The sequence below is a fragment of the Podarcis muralis genome, chromosome Z, assembly GCF_964188315.1.
Source record: "Podarcis muralis chromosome Z, rPodMur119.hap1.1, whole genome shotgun sequence".
NCBI lineage: Eukaryota > Metazoa > Chordata > Lepidosauria > Squamata > Lacertidae > Podarcis > Podarcis muralis.
The window spans coordinates 18,792,303-18,811,933 of NC_135673.1; the positions used below are offsets into that span (position 1 = coordinate 18,792,303).

Sequence of the window (19,631 nt, forward strand, 5' to 3'; positions counted from 1 at the left end):
GGCCATTTAGACTCCATATTAAGTTTTTTAGTCTCTTTAGCTTCCATTGGTGATAACCACCTGGGAGTTTTACTTTCCAATAGGTCTTTGTATCTTATCCAAACATTGTATAATGCTTTCCTAACAATATGGTTTTTAAAGCCTTTATGCGATTTTACCTTGTCATACCATATATATGCATGCCAACCAAATCTATTATCGTACCCTTCCAGATCCAAAATGTCTGTATTCTCAAGAAGTAGCCATTGTTTCAACCAGAAGAAAGCTGCCGATTCATAGTAGAGTCTTAAGTCCGGCAGGGCAAACCCCCCTCTATCTTTTGCGTCAGTTAAAATCTTAAATTTTATTCTGGGCAACCTCACTTCTTGAACTGAGCAGTGATATTTTAAATAATGAAATAATAAAAATCATTGTTAAAAGAAAACCAGTGGGGTGGGGTACTGCCTAATTATATGTTAATAAATTAGTTGGTTAATGATTAAGGAATAATTAAAATAGCATAATTAACAATTAAATAGCAATTGAAACAATTAAAAAGAAAGGGACTCAACCTCTTAATACATTTTGAAGAGTCACAAATTACATCTACATTATGTACTGAACCTCATTTGTTGTAATGTTTTATTTTGAAATCTTTATATTTTAGTTTCCTGTTAATTATGTTGCTTTGAATGTATACGTTATATTTTACTTTCTCAGGTAATGTTTTATTCTGGGTTGTTTTAGTTGATATTTTAATGTAGCTTGTAAACCTTCTTAAAAATATAAAGCTGTATAGAAATGAAATGATGATAATGATAATAATAATTGTGGGGAGAAGGTGGTCTGCGCAGTCGCTTCCTTCCCACCTGGAGCCCCCCCCCCGTTTCTTCCTGCCACTGCGCATGCGGGAGAAAATAGGGCGGGATCTGCTGCTGCTGCGCCTTAGACACACCTTTTACTGAAGGAGGGGAGGGGTCAGAGCGACCTGATCTCCTAATTGGCTGTAGTATTCACACGTGATACTGGCGCTTGCCTGGCTTCTCCTCCTATCAACCAAACTTCGCACTGCAGGCCAAGCTACGGTACTCTTTCCTTTTCCTTTTTCAAACTCAGTAGGCCACACGGTCATTAGGCAGAGCCGAGCACGTGGTACGTTCCTTGCTGCCCTGGCATTGGCTACGGCGCCAATGCGCGAGCGGGCATCTATTGGTTTGCCGGCAGAGCGGAAGGAGCGGGTCACGGCTGAACGGTTGTTGGGACGCTGAAGGTGCTCTGTTTTGCTTCCGGTTCAGGCAGGTCCTTGGTGGCAAGCACGCCGGTCTTCCCAGTGCTGTCTTTTGTGGCTCTTCTGCGACCAGCCTTACTAGCCAGCCTGTGGCTAGTCAGAGCTCCTCTTAGGCGATCAGGACGAACAACTTTGGTTGCGAGAGGGAACAAATACCTCCCTGTGGACTAGTGCCTTGTCTGGCTTCATTGGCAGAGATGGTTACAGAGTGTCTCGGCTTGGGTTTAGCGTCCTTCCCCTCTTCAGCATAAGGGGCCCCCAGACGCCCCTGCTGCCCTGCTAGCCCAGTCTTTCGCTACTCCCTCCGGGCAGATGCTGCTTGTGAGAATGCGGTGAGTAGAGGGCTTGCCTCTTGGTGCAAGCTGCCTGTGGGTAGAGGCTCCCCTTCCTAGCTGGTGCAGCTAAGACCTCCTCTGATCATCCAGGTTTTCTTGCCATTGGGTGCTGGGTATGCATCTAGTAGGGGACACATCATGCTCCTTCTGGGGTGGTTTGCCCACCTTTGGTCCCCACCCTGCACTCACACCTCTCCTGTGGCTCTTAGAAGCTGGCAGCATACAACAGTAGCTACCCACCATAAATGGCTTTGACTGGTGTGCTAAACCAGGCTAGGCTAGCCGATGGCACTCAAACCCTCTGCATGGGCTACCACGGGTTGAGCAGAAGAGACCAATATTGGGTCGAATGGACAAGAAGGCAATTTCCTGCACATGCTGTAGAGGGGAGTGAGTGGCAGACAATGCTCATCTGCCCCTGGGAAGGTAGCCCCTCTAGGAGAAGGAAAACTGAACCTAAACCTCTGCTGTCTTGTGGGATATTTTTGGGAGAATAAAAGGCTAAGGAGTAAACTGTACACAAGTTTGGAGTGGAGTCCCTAAGGCGGTTGTATTGCACCTTGTAGTCCTCCTTTGGGCAACTCTTGCATCCAAGTTGGTGCCAACTGTATTGCTCTGCTTTCTCTGCCCAAGCTTGTGCCCCAGGAGATCACTTTCTAATGCAGCAGTTTGAATTCATCCCTTGAGGCACTATCTATTTTCTCTTGAGACAGACTGATGGCAATGTCTTGCCATTGCAAAGGGGCAAAGCGTGAAGGTTTTCGTGGGGCTTGCACTGCAGCTTGACATAGAGATGATGCCAGTCAGTGCAGGCAGCACTCAGCTAGAGGAACCAAGGATCTGATTCAGGAAAAAGCAACTTATTAGGCTGGTGTTTAAATTCAAACCATAACAACTGAAATCTTTAAAGTGGAAACTAAAAAATTTACAGCACATACTAGCAAAAGACTTCACTTTCTGTCATCTCTGTGTAGGGCTGCAAAAAAACTGTTTGAAAACCTAGAGAGCTGCTGTCAGTCAGTGTAGTCAGTACTAGGATAGATGAGCCAGTGGTCTGACTTCATTTCTTTTCACTTTTAATTTGTATACCACGTTTCTGTATTGCTATACACAAGGCAGTTTACAAGTTGGAAGAACAAAAAAATACAACAAAATTACACACAACATTACACAATACAAGTAAGTCATAATAAAAATGTGATTTTAAAATAAACAAAATATAAAATTAATATTTAGTAACCCAGTAGAATATAGTAGTACATAATAACATTAACTGAAATTATCACCAAATAATAATTAATTGACAATCCTGTGTTAAGTGAAAGTTACGTTATATTGACACCTGATTCTTAACAACCACACATTCCTGTAGCATTTGTTCTGATTTACATCATTTCTCTGTGCTCTTTTCTCAGCTGTGCTACTGGAGAGCTTTCCATACCTGGGATTGAACCTGTGCGCTCTACCACTGTGCTATGGGTACCGCCCACAATGAAAGCCAAGTCCTTCAGGAACCTGAATCCCACACCCCCCCCCCCAACATGCGCATAAAGCAGCTTCTCATGTTCCTATTGCAGATCAGTGCTTCTGGTACTGCTTAATGTGTAGGAGGGCCTAAGTGTGCACAGATTCATAGAACCAAAGAATTGCAGAGTTAGGAGAGACCCCCATCAGCCATCTAGTCCAGCCCCCTTCAATACAGGAATCACTGCTAATGAATGTTTCTTTTGAATCTCATCTTTTATTTATAGTTCTTTTTTTTGTCTTTATCTCTTCTTGGTAGCAGATATAAGTGATGGATATAGATGCAGAAAGAGAGAAAATCCGTTGGGAGATTGAAGAGCTGGAAAGGAGCCTGGGCCCCAATGTCGCAAGTATCGAGTCCCAAGTCTCAAGCTCTAGTCCTGAGTTGGTCTCTGACATTGAAGGTGCAATGCTTGTTGAGTGCTTCTTATGTCTTCTACAATCCACATTTATTTATAAAAATATTTCTATGACCACAGTATAATATATTAAATATATTAAAGTTGTTTATAACAAAAAAACCCATACATTAAACCCATAAAAGATTAATGATAGACATCAGATAATCATTGTAGAAGAATGTTGTCAATTTCCTGTGTAGTAGGCCTGGTGGAATAGAAAGGTTTTCAGCAGCTGCTACATCTCTAGTGGCAGAGAGTTTCATAGGACTGGATTGATGACACTCAAAACTCCTTGTGGTCAAATGAGCCTCACCAATTCAGGGAACAACTAACAATGCTGTTGCGGGTGATCTCTGTGATTCAGCTGGGATATTATAAAGGTTTGGGTGATCTCTGAGGTACCTTGGACCTAAGTAACTCAGGGCTTTGTAAATTAATACAAGGACCTGGAGGCTATCTTGGTAGTAGGTGGGATTGTTACTTGATTAGAGTTTGTGGGATTTTAATTCAAATACATCCAGAATACTACCACAGTTGTTCATCATCATGTCATTCTTCATCATGCCATTAATCTGTATGCATGCAGAAGGCCTCAGGTTCTACCCCACATAAGCCCGAGAATGTCCACTGCCTACAATCATAAGTGTTTATCTGGTAGTAACCCTCAGAGTGCTTCTCACATGCATCTTAAGTTTGCACTCACCTTTGTTTTTAAACATGGGCCTTACCAACAAATATGATCTGATTAATCATTACAGCAAGCCTGTAGGATATGCTGTTGTTAGTCTCCCTGTGTAGCACATTATGGTGTTTCTAATGCTATCCAGCAAGTTGCAATGTGAACCTACTTAGTACATTATCTTAACCACTACACACCAAGAGTGTCACAGTTAGGCTGCCTTCTTGCCATGACTGTTTGAAATTTTTGCTTTCTTGGCCTGTATTCTGTCTAATATTTCTTTTCCTTTCCTGTCAGATGACCTTGATGATGATGATTCCGATACTCATGACAATATGGCAAGTACCTGGTTCAAATAATATCTTCCTGTTTTGGAGGTTTATATGTTACATACACGATCACATCCTTTTTTGTTGTTGTTAAAAAGTTAGTCTCCATGTGGATAAAGGACTTTGCCCTTCTTTGTGGAAGTTCCATCTAGGCCCCTCTAAGCTGTTTTTAAGGCTCCTCTAAGCTGTTATTAAATTCCAGTTCACTTTTCTGCTCATGAGATCACTTGTGAGAAGAAACATGAACTGTGTCTCAAGCTCTGGGCTTTTTGGGAGGAAAGGGTGGGCTAGAAATTTAATTGGATATTTAATAAATACATAAGCAGGGCACTGGGCCTTTCAGTGAAAAAGGCTCCCAAAGTGGCTTGCGTATAATTTATTTACAGGTAACTTGCATCTTATGTTACATTCTTGGTCTTCATGCTTATAAGCAAAATTACGTAAACCCAGAACTTCCCCTAGAAAACCATTTAAAAATTATTTAAAAACTCACTGCAATTACCATTGAGGGGTGAATGCAGTTCTTAGTCTTCCTCTTAGTCTTCCTCCTCTCCCTCACGGGATGCTACTGCAGATGTTACAAGGACCAGGAGGGTTGACTGATAGCTAGAAGAAATGCTTGGCTGCAGTTCAGATCCAGAGGTGGGTTGTGTGGATACATCTGTTGCTGTTGCTGCTGGTTTATTTGTGAGGAACAGTCAAACATTCAGAGTGTCTGTAATCTAGTCCAGCCCTATGCAATGCAGAAACGACAGCATATATCCCTCTATGTGTGTGTGTGTGTGTGTGTGTGTGTGTGTGTGTGTATGTGTAGTCATTTTGGCAGAAGCTTCACAGGAACAAAAAAAAAGATGAATGAGTTGCATTGCAGGGGGTTAGACTAGATGACCCTCAGGGTCCCTTTTAACACTTTAATTCAATGATTCTATGCTGCAAGAAAATAGTATTTTTATTTGGTACAGTTATTAAGGTGTATATAAAGAGAGAGAACAATTATAACAACAATTAAAGCAAAATTATAAAACTGGCATGTAGATCAAGTCTAGTTGCATGTGGGATAAAATAACAAAATCCAAGAAAGGACTATCAGTGTTATCAAATTATCATATCTAGTTCTAGATTTGCCAGGCTTTCAGTGAAGGTTGTCTTGCAAGTGTAGATGTCGTAAAAGAATGCCAGATCATATTAAAAGTGTCTGGCATTTAGTTCTGTATATCGGATTAGGCGTAATTTTGTTCATTCTAGCTATCTTCCAGAGTCAGGGGTATTGAGCTCCCAGTGTAAGATTTGGGGCTGTTTTCCATTGAGTTGCCATGATAGTTTGAGCTGCCAAGGTAATATATAAGACCTTTTGCCAATATATCTACATTGGCATCATCAGAAAAATTCAAAAAAATTAATTTTGCACACAAGCCATAGTGTCTTTGGTATATTTATTTCCATGAAAATCAAATCCCCTAAATCTTGCACAAACTTACATTCCCACTATACGTCATAACGTGTACCAAGTTTATTGCAGCCCCTCTGGTAACTGAGCAATACACTAGCACCCCGGCGTACATTACCCTCGTGTAACGTAAGCTTCGGGTTGTGAAAGCGGCAAACCCAGAAGTGTTTTGCTGCGCGCATATGGTTGTGGAAACCTTGGGAGAAAACATGTTTGACATTTGCAAAGGAAGGTGATATTGTCTGTAGGAATTTCAAGGGCCATGCCCTTGATGCATCCAGCTAAATCAGTTGCCTGCCTCTCTACCTTCTGTAAAGTCTGTTTTTTCCAGCCATCTGATCAACTCTTCTTTTTCTCCTTCTGGATCAGGAGGTAGACCTAGATGGGGAGAAAGATGCTGGAGTGGGGAGTGAAGTGGACATCCATCTCCCTCAGTCCCTGGAGACCTGCCTGCACATGAACATGGTTTACCAGGAGGTGATTCAGGAGAAGATTGAGGAGATCACCCTCTGGCTGGCCCAGAACAGAGAGCAGCAGGTCAGTGTTGTGGTGGGGCTGCCTTAAGAGTACTCTGGAATGTTTCAGCTCTCTCTGGGGGTTTGTGGAGTTGTGTTGTAGCCTGAACAAAGCTGATTGAAAATAAAATTGCCAATATAGTAATACAAATCTGTGGTGCAGCCAGATTTGGAAGGCTGGTCACCTCACTTCAAAAAGAACATTGCAGAGTTGGAAAAGCTTCAGAAAATTGTGACCCAAATGATCAAGGGGGAATGGAGCGACAACCTTATGAGCAAAGGTTGGGACCTTTTAGTTTAGAAAAAAGGTGAGGAAGAGGCGACATGATAGAAGTTTATAAAATTTGCAGGGCATGGAGCAAGTGGATGAGAAGAGTTTTACTCCTCTCTCATAACACTGGAATTCATTGACATCCAAGGAAGTTGAATGCTGGAAAGTTCAGGAAATATAACAGAAGTGACTTCTTCACTGCATCACAGAGTTAAATTTTCTCCAGCAGGAGACAGTGATGGCTTTAAAACAGGTCTGGGCAAATTAATGGAGGAGCAGAACGCTCTCAATGGCTACTAGCCATGGTGGCTATGCTCTGCCATCACAGCTGTGCCTCTGAATTTAAGTTTTATTTATTTATTTATTTATTATTTATTTATTAAATTTATATACACACTTCACCAAAATATCTCAGGGCAGCTCACACAATTCAAAAAACCCTAGATAAAAGCACTAATAAATAGTTAAAACAGAAAAACAAAACAATAAGTGCCTATGAGCTTGCTGGATCAGGCCAATGGCCCAACTCTGCAAGCACCCTCATCTCACTGTGGCCAACCAGATGCCTGCAGGAAACCCAGGGAGCACATTGTGTTCAGTGAACGATCCCTGTGTGTAGCTATAAATAAATATTTTATGCTATCAATTCCCTTACATTTTCACTAGTAGGAATGCATACAAATATTTTAATGGAATATCTAATATGACTGAATCAGATTCCTCTTTTGGGTTAATTAATGAAACTCAATAGTTTGATTGGATTTTGAATGACTGTGCAATTGTTACTGTTTTGAATCTTACTGTGCTATCTTCCTTAGCGGGTCATGCAAGCTGCTCTTCCGAATAATGCTTTTTATAGGGTAGGAGGCAGTGGGGTTGAGTTTATGGAACCAAGGGGGTAGTGGCCCCAAAAAGTTTCAGAACCACTTCCCTAAATTTCTTGCATTGCAGGGGCTTGGACTCGATGACCCTTGGTACACTTTCAACCCTACAATTCTATTCTTCTTCTTTGTCTCTCTTTTCAATGCCTTGCAGGAAAAGCTGACATGGGAGCTGGCTGGGACGAGAGGCGCTAAGTCAAGTGACAGCAAAACCTTGCCAGCAAATTTGTTTCTGGGCCATTTCATGAAGCCGTACTTCAAGGACATGACGTCAGGGTTCGTAAGTATCCATTGCTGGCCTCTCTTCCTCCTGGGGATAGAGGTAGACAACCCTGTCTCCTTTCCTAGTTTCCAGCCCCCTTGTCTTATGGCAAGATTGATTGATTGATTACATTCATATCCCACCATTTCTCCAAAGAGCTCAAGGTGGCATATGCATTTCTCACCCCTCTCCATTTTATCCTCACAACAACTCTGTGAGGCCAAGGCAATCCTTGTCCCTAGGCCACACCCAGTGTGCTTCAAGGATGAGTGAGGATTTGGACCCTGCACTCTACCAGGTCCTAGTCCTCATGTAATTCCCACAACAACCCTGTGAGGTAGGTTAGTCTGAGAGACAGTGACTAGTCCAAGGTCACATCCAGTGAACTTCATGACAGATTGGGCATTTGAACCCTGCTCTGTCCCAGTTCATAGTCTTCATTTAACCCCTGCAACAGCCCTGCAAACTAGGCTAGGCTGAGTGAGGGAGTGGACAAACATCACCTATTGTCTCATGACTGAGTGGGGAACTTTAACCCTGGTCTTCCAGGTCCTAGCCCAATGCTTTAACCACCATGCATCTTGGAAGATGAAGAGGCCAAATTCTGGTTGATGCTTGATACTGCTCTTTGTTTGCAATCTGGACTTGTTTTTAACCAGGTACCAGTGAGATCATTTATACCAGGGGGACTGACTTGAGACCTTCCAGTTGTTGCTGGACTTCCCCTTATTGCCCCTGATCTCTGGCCATGCCAGCTGCAGGGGCTGATGGGAGTTGTAGTGCAGAAACACATAGAATAGGATAGGCTCCCCCCATATACACCCACTTCACTGCTTTGATCAGGAGAGCTGGCCCTGTTACAGTAACTCTGTAATCCCTGTTCCATATCTGCAATACATCCATCCTTTACTGTGACGGTGCCTACACTTGGAAACTCCCTGCCCATTGACATCAGACAGGTACAGTCATGCCTCGTGTTGAAGTAGCTTTGGGATGAATATTTTCGGGTTGCGCTCCGTGGCGACCCAGAAGTAACGGAGCGCGTTCACCTCATTTTTAGCGTCCGCGCATGACCTCATTTTTAGCGTCTGCGCATGTGCGAGTGGCAAAACCCGGAAGTAAGACGCTCCGTTACTTCCGGGTTTTGCCACTCGCACATGCGCAGACGCTAAAAATGAGGTCATGCGCGGAAGCGGCGAAACGTGGCACACGCAGATGCACAGTCGCATCTTATGTTTACTTCAGGATGCGAACGGGGCTCTGGAATGGATCCCGTTCGTATCCAGAGCAACCCATGGCCCATGCAAACACTTTTGACACTATGCACACTTTTGAAAACCACCAGTGGGGCTTGTCTGACAACAGAGATTGAGGACCAAAGTGGGATTATTTTGTGACATCTGTAGTGCCCTTTCTCTCTCCCCCTCTTTAGGGCCCTCCTGCCAACAGTGACGCCAGGGAAAAAGCAAAACAAGGCATCAAGTCTTTTGCGGAGCTGCTCACTATCAAATGTAAGAGGGATTTGGGGGGCTACAGTAACATACTTATTTTAGGTTTGAATTGATTGAAACCTTCAGCATGAGCTGACTTGTTTCTGGAACCATGGAATTCTAGAGTTAAAAGAGGGCCACCCCCACCCCACCCCAAGAGTCATCTATCCCAATTCCCTGCAATGCCGGAATCGCAGCTCAAGAATCCCTGACAGGTGACTGACCAGCTTTTCAAAACTCCAGCAAAGGAGAGAGCCCACCACCTTCCTTCTCTGTTTCCAACAAATAGAAGTCAAGGGAGCGAATGACGATGGTTGGAGTTTTCCTATCAGCAGCAGGGAGTCTAGTCCACTGGGGAAATGGGGCAAATGACCCACCAACCTCAGTCTGCCCATGGTCAGCCCCCACCTGCTTGCCTTATAACAGCAGTCTGGGGTGGGGTGCTGTTGTTGGATAAATTTATAAAGGGTGTGCCCCAGCTGGGGTTCCCAAAGTAACACCAAATAGACACAGACTTTAAATATGAAAAAAATAAATATTAGGCCTTTATTGATCCAAACGTATGTAGGAGTCAGTCTCCTGAAAAAACCAGGAGCAAGCTGCGATTTCCATGCTCTTAATTCTAGTCTATAGTACACTGCTAAGCTACACATGTAATTACAAAAGAACCAAATGATTACAACAATTTTTTCCATCAAACATACTGTCGTCATTCTTAAACCACTCAAGAGATCCTTTGGCTCTTTTCACCTGCCCACCCCAACCTTCTCATCTATGACTTACACCAGAATGTTGGAAGAATTTATATACAGTTCCCCAAAGGAATGCCAGTAGACACAGGCTTTAAGTGAGAAATTAGGCCTTATTAATACAAATATAAATAGGGTTAGCCTTCTGAAAAAACAGAAAGAGGCTGCCCTTGGATGCTGTCAGACACCATCTTCTTCTATACGTGTCCAGCTACACAGCTGATGACCACTTAATCAATCAGACAATTTCAGCAATTCTTCCCTTCAGAGTTAAACAGTTACAACATGTTGGCATCATTATTAAACCTCTCAGAGATTGTTTGGCTGTTCTGAGCAGTGCAACCCAACCTTCCCATTCTATTGCTAACACCAGAATGTTGGAGGAATTTGTAAAGGGTGCTCCCTAAACCACGTTCCCCAAAGAAACGCCGGTAGATACATGTTTTAAATGAAAAACTGCTTTTAGTTATCTATGTTGATATCTTTGTTCTCTTCTTGACCCAGGACTTAGTGTAACTACTATGATTGGCTGATCTGCTAGTATTTTGTTCTCTTATTGTTGTATCTTATCTGTTTACCTTCCATTCTTTTCAGTTGTGCTATGAGCTGTAACAGTACACAGTCGTGTGCACATTTCTACTTAAAAAGAGTCTGTCTGTTCTATTAGGAAAGGTTTAGTAAAGCTCACACACAGATTTCAGGCTGTCAAGCTCTAGCTGCACAAAATGAATTCAGGGATGGAATAAGAATGGGGAGATACTCCTACAATCATGGACCCGCCCGCCAGCTTCCCCTTCTCAGCCCCAGTGTTACCCCCACAGCTGGGAGGAGGAGGATGGGGGCAAAGCTAGATTGAGTTGGTTCCACCTCTCATTGGCTTGGGCTCCCTGTCTTCCACCCCACTAATCCCAAAGAGGAACGCAGCCACTACTGAGAGAGAGATGGGGACAGACTAGAGAGAGTAGGCTCTGCATTTTGTTGGCTTTGGCTTCACCTCCCTTTGGGCTCCTGGCCTTCCTTCCCGCTACTTGGTGACCTTCTGTAATACCTCCCCCCCCCCCACCTTGGTCTTCCATAGGGAAAAGCCAAGAGAAGCTGCTGCTCCGTCAGTCTGTCATGAGTGACCACTTGCAGCACCTGCTTCAGCCCAAGCTCTTGAAGTAAGTACAGAAGGGGGCTCCTGCAAAACGCTCCCCTTTCCCAAAGAAGGGGGGCTGGGAGAGCAAAGTATTTTGTGCTGAATCAGGGCCTTTGCTCCATCTAGCCCAGAAGTACCTTGATTTTCCAATTTTTGTTACCTCTTAGTTGTCTTTATTTGTTCAAAAACGTTTGGACAGTTGACTTGTGGCTTATGGAGAGGTTACGTTCTGGGGATATCACATGAAGGTGGAATCCCATATAGCACAAAACAACCCTTTGAAAATCGGGAAATGGCCATTTAAAAACATTGGACAGCGCTTAACTGCTTTTAAGCTCTCCACCTTGCTTCCTGGGCTCTGGCTGTCGTGAGTTCCTGCGAGATCCCTCAATAGTCTCCCAGAGCCTGGCAAGCAAATCTGAGAGCTTAAGAGTTCTTTCCGCACCTGGAAAACTGACATGGAAAGAGCTTTTCAGTTCTCTGCCTTCTGTGTATTTAATTTGTGCAATTTTAGATTTGTAAAGTTGAAATCACACAGGTTAAATGTGGCTAATTTGTGAGTCATCTATACCTTGCCGTTCCTCATAGTTCAGACACAGTGGGGGGGGGTGCTTTCGTCTTTGACAAAAATAGCATTTGCCTCGTGAATATTCACAGCACTTTGAGGCTGATGCTCATTTCTTTGTAGCAACACAGAACCCCAAGGTTTCTAGGTTAAAAATGAATTTTCCTTATCCGAGACACTCCTTAGCTTTGACCTGTGTGCAAAGGAACTGAAATTGAACTTGACATGAGTTTTAGGGCGTGGTTGAGAGATACAAAGTTTGGTGTCCAGATTTTCTAGTATTGTTCCCAGTGCATTCATTGCATGCTTCTTTTTACACATATGTGAATGTCTCTTAAATGTTTTGGAAATGTTTCTGACCAGGCTTGACTATCTCAATGAGAAGCGGGATAAATTGGAGGATGAGATGGGGAGGCAGATTTTGTGGAAGCAGATCCAGGAAACAACACAGGAAATAGAAGATATCAAGTAAGAAGCCCGCTAATTATTATTTTCATAATTATTTATATCCTGTCTTTTCCCCAGACGGCTTACATAAATTAAAATGGCACAGGCAAAATACTAAAAACGAAAAACGTATGAAATATATTTGTCAAGACATAATTGAATTGTGATAGAAATAAAACAATACAAAAAACAAATTTCTTAAAACACAAACAGTAAAAATAGCACAGCATTATTTAAAAGCCCTTCCATTTTTTAAAAAACAAAAAACCAACAGTCAGTTAGCAAAGGCCTGTCGGAATATCTTCACCTGCTAGCAGGAAAACAAGAAGGAGGGATGTTGTCTATTTTCTCTAGGAAAATTATTAAATTATTAAATTTATCAAGGGACATTATTAAATTTGTTTATCTTACCTGCCTTCCATTTTATGAGGCCATTCTCTAGATGGCACTGACCCTAAATGACTCCCTGTGCCTAAGCATGCTGTTTGTTGAAGCAGAAAAACTGGCAAAATATACAAGGGTTAAGTATTATTCTTTTAATGAGTCAACACCTTTAGTAGCACCATCACCTGTGCCCCAGACTTATGCCAATGAGTGATTGGTTGTGACTGTAGCACACTGTGATCATCCCTAAACCTAACTAGATATCATTATTATTATGTAAGAATTCTGCCTCTGTATTTAGCTAGGTTGCAGATCTTGTCTAGTTTCTCTAGGAAGGGAGTTCCAAAGCCTGGGAACAGCTGCCATAAATACGGCCCTCTTCTGCGGCTCCACCAAGTGGGAAGTTGGGCCTGTGAGGGTGCCAGAACTGAGAGTTAAGGTCCCATCTTGCAGCGCTTAGTGAGAGAGCAAGAGGGCAGTAGCACAGCTCACCCTGCTCCCTTGGGTGCTGGTTTCTCCCCTAAATGTCACTTCTGTCTCTTGCGGAGTCTAGCCAATTGCCGGAGGGATCTTTGTTGGGGAACAGGTTGGATGAGCATGACTGGGAGAAGATTGCCAACATAAATGTGAGTCGTTGTGGGCAGGGGTGAGGTGGGCTCCCCTTCATTGCTTAAAAATTGTTTGTGATGGGGCAGCTATGGAAGGAGGGTGGCCCCTTGCACTTCATGTGGCCTGTGGCCTTTTTATTCGTGGTGCAGGCTGTGCGGTCCCTTTTACTCTCCCGCATCTCCCTAGTTTGAAGGAACCCGCAATGCGAAGGAGTTGAGGAAGTACTGGCAGAACTTCGAGCACCCAAGCATCAGCAAGAGGGAGTGGAATGAGGAGGAGGTCGAAAAGATGAAGGAAATTGCCACCAGGCACAACTGCCAGGACTGGGAAGCCATCGCCCTGGAGTTGGGGGTGAGGCCCATGGATCGGGCTCTTGACTAGGGGTGGGAAGGGAGTCTGGGAAAGGCACTGATGCTGCTGTGTGAATATTAGTCATTGTTATTTATTTAGAGCACTGGTTCCCAAACATTTTAGGGCCCCATCCCCTTGGTTCCACAAACACATCCCCAGTGCTCCCCACCCTACGCTTGTAAAAAGCATTACAGTGGTACCTCGGGTTAAGAACATAATTCATTCTGGAGGTCCGTTCTTAACCTGAAACTGTTCTTAACCTGAGGTACCACTTTAGCTAATGAGGCCTCCTGCTGCCGCCGCGCTGCCGCTGGAGCACAATTTCTGTTCTCATCCTGAAGCAAAGTTCTTAACCCAAGGTACTATTTCCGTGTCAGTAACCTGAAGTGCCTGTAACCTGAGGTACCACTGTATTCAGAATAGTGTTGTGCTATGCCTACTCAGGAATAATACACAATAAAACTCAAAACAGTCCTAGTTAAATGCGCATTCATTTAAAATCCAGTTAAAGCTATTCAGTTTAATTAATTCAAGAAAACTGATGCAGTTGATCCAGTGATATTAGTCTGATTGTTATTTACACACCCTGCTGTCCCCTTGCCTATTAGTGCCCTCCTGTGGAATCCTATTCCCCCCACCCCCAAGGCATTAAGGCAATTCATCCAGATAGGGAGTAGATCAGTGATCAAAGAACTAATCTTAGAACATAAACAATGGTCTTTAGAAATTAAGTGGGGAGGTTAGCAGTTGCTAAAAGTTTGGGTTAAGTAACCTTTTTAAGGTTGGTGCCTGGCAGTTTTGTGAGGGGAAGGCATTCCACAAGTGGAAGAGCACCCCTAGTACTATGTTGATGCTTGGCCTGTTTTCCTGCAATGCCCTCTTAATGTGCTTTTTGCACCTGACTCTTTCTCCCTGAGAAGGCCAACTTGGGGAACTCTTAATGTGGATAGCTGCTCCACCTGTGCCTCCTCTTCCACCTCACACAGCCTCTTCCTCTCCTCACCCCTCCTTCTTTGCTTTCCTGTACTCTCCAGACACAGCGCACAGCTTTCCAATGCCTGCAGAAGTTCCAGGCCTCCAACAAGGAATTCAAGAAGAGTGAGTGGAGCCCAGAAGAGGACCAGATACTCCTGCAGCTGGTCCAGGAAATGAGGGTTGGGAAGCACATTCCATACCGGAAAAGTAAGTAGTGTCCCTGGGGGAAAGACCCTCTTCCTCGCAATGCCAGTACCTCCCCTTCTTTCATAGCTTTCCATGTCAAGACTGTGGCCTAGCTGTTCCTGGATGAGGATAGCCTGACTGCTGTAGTCCATGTGTTTGTAACTTTGAGGAAGGACTACTTCAGTGTATTCTGTGTGGGGCTGCCCTTGGTTCTGGTTTGGAAGTTCCAGCTGGGGCATAATGCTGTGACTAGACTGAAGACAGGAGCTTCTGGCTGAGAACATGGAACACCCTTGTTAAAACAGCTGCATTGGCTGCCCATCTCCTACCAAGCCAAGTTCAATGACCTTGTATTACTTTGCAAAACCCTGAACAGCTTGATGACAATGAGAAACCAATGAGACACCCTCTTCTATCCATCTACAGTTGCCTATTATATGGAGGGCAGGGACTCCGCCCAGCTGATCTATAGGTGGACCAAGAGAGTGGACCCCAACTTGAAGCGAGGAGCCTGGACTCCAGAGGAAGATGCTGTAAGGCCTTTTCCTGTTGCCTTTGAGGGGTGGGGATTAGTGTAAACCTAATAAGCTGATATTTGGTCCATATAGCTCAGTATTGCCCACATTGACTGGCAGCAGCAATGACTCTCCTAATAGTTCAGTCAGGGGGTTGCTTCCCAGCCCTACTTGGAAATTGAACCTGGGACCTTCTGCATGCCAGTCAGGTGCTCTGTCACTGAACTATAGCAGTTTCCCTTTAACATAAAGTTAGATACTAGTCCTCAAGGTTCTGAACAAAGGACTGAATTAAATAGGAATATATGGGAAAGTGCTTTATACTGAGATGGATGAGAGAGATATACTGATGGGTCTTCAGAGACAGCAAGTACTATATATCCTTCAAATTTATTGGAAAATGTTAAATATCCTCTCCACAAGCATTCCTGTATGGAAGGTGGAGCAAAAGCATTTTCTGTCTCATTCAGAAAGGGAGCCTAGTCTCACCGAGATTGGGTGGGTAAGGCTTTCTGATCGAGCAACATCATCTAGCATCACTACGGGATTTCAGTAGGTTGTTTCCATTGCTGAGCTACTACTAATCGATAATAAAAAGTGTACAAGGTCTTTGTATTTTAGACTATTGTGTGGGCTCAAGTCCAGTGATAACAGAGCAGGTGATACTGGAAACAATATGGGAAACACTTTCCTTAAAAAGGTAGACTGACTTAGAGCCCTGCCAGGCATGGAAAGAGCAGCTTTTCTCTCCACAGATAGGCATTGAGACTTCCAGCACTGTTGTCTGCCTCCTTGCCCTAGGTCATCCCACCACTCACATTAGGAACTGTGGCTCTAACCACTACACCACCACTACCTCTCTCCAGCATAGAAGAGAGACATTAGTGCTTATTTAGACTGCACGTCTAATGCATTTCTGTGTTTTTCAATGCAAGTTGCTCAAATACCTTTTAGGTAGCAAGTGACCACTAAGCTTAAATAATAATAAATGTCAAGTGAAGAATCGGCTTTTGTGTGTCCCCCTCCCACAGGTGTTGCTGAAGGCTGTTGCTAAATATGGAGCACAGGACTGGTACAAGATTCGGATGGAGGTGCCCGGCAGGAATGATATCCAGTGCCGAGACAGGTCAGTGTCCCCTTCCCTCACATGGAAGATGGAGCAAGCTTGTTTCTGCTGCTCCAGAGGGTAGGGTTCAGACTGACAGATTGATTGACTGAGTTGAGGTGCAGTGGCCTGAGGACAGAAGGAATGTAACACTCTGCAACATCTTTTTTTTCTTGCCCCCCCCCCCCAATTGCTGCAGGTATTTGCATGCCCTGCACTGTGACATCAAGAAGGGCAAATGGAGTGAGGAGGAGGAAATGAAGCTCATCGAGCTGACTGAGAAATATGGCGTGGGTAAGGCGGCTCTTCCTTGGAAAGTGGCAGACTCTTTTTCCTTGGGTAATTTTAAAACTTGGGGCACAGAAATTGTAGTGCCTGGGATTTCACGGCTAGTGTGCAATCTGAATAATAGTCAAGTCAAGTCAAGTAAACTTTATTGGCATCACATAGGAACATTCAGAATACATTCAGAATAAATAGGCCAGTGCGATCTCATCGCCATTTCAACAGTACAGTCATTTACCAAAGGGAAGAAGAGGTGAGCAATCTCTTTCATCTCTGTGGGTCTCCAGCCAGTGCAGGATCCTGTAGCGTACTTCGGCGACAAAAAAATCAAAGAGAGGAACTTAGCTACTGTCTTGGTGAGCTCCTGGTCTCTCCCCTGTAATAAGAAGTGTATAACCTCTGTTTCTGTAAATTCTCCTAACCTCTACTTTAAGGCCTTTGATTTTGTTATCAGTCCACTCGCCGAACCCCGATTTCTTAGATGGCCTGTGCAAGTGAGAATGGGGCAGTTCGGTTATTAGGATGCACATAAGCTCCTCAAACCAAGCGACTCTAGCTACAGGAGAATGTTCACCACTCCCTACCGAGATCAAGTGAATCATGCGATCAGAATACACCAAGATTTGGAAAGATGATAGAGTATGCTCGTTAACTCGAATCCTTATGTACTGAGGACATGGTACCTGGAAGAGTGGATTGATTAAATTTTATGGCACTCTCGATGGAAGGACAAATTTACATTGAAGGGAGAGATGGTCACTAAGCATAGGATCGCCTATGTGGAACTCAATCACATGGGGCAGCAATTTAGTGGGGACCAGAATATAGTCTACCACACTATTTCCTTGTGAGGAAAGGAAGGTAAAGTTCCCAGAGCCTTCCCAATCTGGCAGCCCATTGAGCCACACCAAGGCTCTGGTGGTAGACAGCTTGGTGAGCCGTAGGCCCGCCAGGTTGATTTCTAAGTCCCATGATTCCCGTTCCCACAAGCAGAAGCCAGGAAAAGCCGTAGAGTCCAAGATCTCCCAGGCTTTTGTATATACTTCCCTCCCTTGGCCTAGGTGGGCATTAAAATCCCCTGTCAGGACAATAGGTAGATCGGGGCAAATGGTGCCCAAATTCTTGAGCACGTGTGCAAGGAGATCCCATTGATGGTTCTTGGCTATGACAGTAGAGGTGGGAGGAATATACACATTGACCAGTAACATGACCTGGCTCTCCAGCTCTATCTTTGTTCTAACAGTTTGCAATTTGCATAGCCAAGAGAATGTGTTCACATTTTATATGGGGGGCCACCAGGGTTAGCAAGCCACCCGAGGGCCTGCCTTTCTTGTGGAGTTTGACTGCCGGAACTGCAAAGGCGTTATAGCCGGCAAAGTCAATGTGCCGTGTTGACCAAGTTTCTTGTAGACAAACTATATCCTGCTCTCTTATTAACTTAACAAAGTCAGGATAGCATAACTTTGAGAACCATTCTGCCATGTTCCACGATAGCAACTTCAGGGAAGAATGTTGCACTGGGTTCCCCGCCTTGGCACAAGTGGGTGTCATTAGATTGGCTATCACTAGGGGCCCGGGGCGGGACCTGTAGCAATTCCTCTAGTGCCTCAGGGGCGCCAGTTGTTAGACCATGGTCCCTAGTGTTGGCGCTTCTTGAACTGTCTGCTGTCAACTCCTTGTTCGAAGTCAAGTAGCCAATTTTGGGGGCAAGATCGCTAGGACAGAACATCGATGGGAATGTGCATCCCAGAAATCGTTCCCGGGAGTTCTTCTTCTGTTGAGGTGTCCTCTAGTGCCAGCATAGCCAAGTCAGCATTTGCGGGGCAAGATGAAGGTTGAGGAACTAAAATATTAACTTCTTGCAGATGGGCTTTGAGGCAGTCCTGGAACACAGGTGGGAGAAAAGGTTGCTTAACAGTTTGTGATACATCCGGCAGGTTTGGCACTATGTTATCTAATGGGAAGGTTTCTGGTTTATCCTCGGCTGGGGGCAATTGTAGCTCAGCGCTCGGGGTGACCGGCTTCCCAGTGTGCGTCTCCTGATTGAGTTCAGACAATCCCCCAGACATCTGTGTAGTTTCTGATCTTGCTTGCTCCTCCTCCATAACTGTGGGCAAAGTCTGTTCTATGGACAGAGGTGAGGATGAAATATCTATAGTGTCATACATGTTGATTCGGTGTATAGTTGGATCCAGTCCCTTGGTCTGCAAAGGCCTTTCTTGGTTGGGTGAGTCTCTTACCGGGGATTCCTCCTGTAGAAAGACCAGTATTTCCTCTTTCCCAGACCTATCATTATTCGTATTCCTGCTGCCCACATTAGCAGGTTCATGGGGGTTTGTCCTAGGCTTGTTGAGGTCACGCATCTGAATAATAGTAACAACAGTTGTGCTGCACTATTGTCATGCTACATGTCCCCTCAGCCTGCTTCATTGGTGGTTTTTAAGCATCGGTTGGATGGCCATCTGTCAGGGATGCTTTAGTTGTGATTCCTGCATTGCAGGGGGTTGGACTAGAGGACCCTTGGGAACCATTCCAACTCTACACTTCTAAGATTCTAAGATATACCAGGTGCTGGGATCCTTTAGCCCTCTGGATGTTGCTTGGCCACAACTCTCATCAGTCCTAGGAAGCATGGCCTATGATCAGGGAGGAGGAGAGGAGATGTAGTTCAGCAGCACCAACAACTCCCCAGTGCAGGTGTTTTATGGTGGGTGAAATAGCTGACCTGCTTCTTCTTCCTAAAGGTCGCTGGGCAAAGATAGCATCAGAGTTGCCCCATCGCTCAGGGACTCAGTGCCTCAGCAAGTGGAAAGTTTTGCTGGGCTATCGGGTAAGTTCAACTTCTAGGGTCCTTTTGGGATTTAGAAGTGCTCCCATAAATATAAAAACATATAAGGAGAGCCACCTGCATAAGGTCAATG

The 19,631-nt window shown here is 44.4% G+C and overlaps 1 protein-coding gene across 3 annotated transcripts in view; it reads left to right on the forward strand.

Annotated features, from left to right (window-relative positions):
- The first annotated feature begins 996 nt into the window (after positions 1-996).
- SNAPC4 (small nuclear RNA activating complex polypeptide 4) overlaps positions 997-19,631 on the forward strand; it is a 31,855-nt gene continuing 13,220 nt past the window's right edge. The window contains exons 1-15 of one of the 3 annotated variants that reach the window (XM_028714945.2): positions 997-1,064; positions 3,389-3,530; positions 4,504-4,544; positions 6,352-6,519; positions 7,804-7,929; positions 9,344-9,422; positions 11,229-11,310; positions 12,217-12,321; positions 13,238-13,310; positions 13,480-13,644; positions 14,679-14,826; positions 15,232-15,338; positions 16,352-16,446; positions 16,625-16,719; positions 19,455-19,540. In XM_028714945.2, coding sequence (XP_028570778.2) covers positions 3,398-3,530; positions 4,504-4,544; positions 6,352-6,519; positions 7,804-7,929; positions 9,344-9,422; positions 11,229-11,310; positions 12,217-12,321; positions 13,238-13,310; positions 13,480-13,644; positions 14,679-14,826; positions 15,232-15,338; positions 16,352-16,446; positions 16,625-16,719; positions 19,455-19,540 — 1,503 coding nt within the window. In that variant the 5' untranslated portion in view covers positions 997-1,064; positions 3,389-3,397. Of the gene's footprint in view, positions 1,065-1,206; positions 1,600-3,385; positions 3,531-4,503; positions 4,545-6,351; positions 6,520-7,803; positions 7,930-9,343; positions 9,423-11,228; positions 11,311-12,216; positions 12,322-13,237; positions 13,311-13,479; positions 13,645-14,678; positions 14,827-15,231; positions 15,339-16,351; positions 16,447-16,624; positions 16,720-19,454; positions 19,541-19,631 lie in introns of those variants that run through there. The other 2 variants (XM_028714944.2, XM_028714942.2) reach the window with 2 other exon arrangements.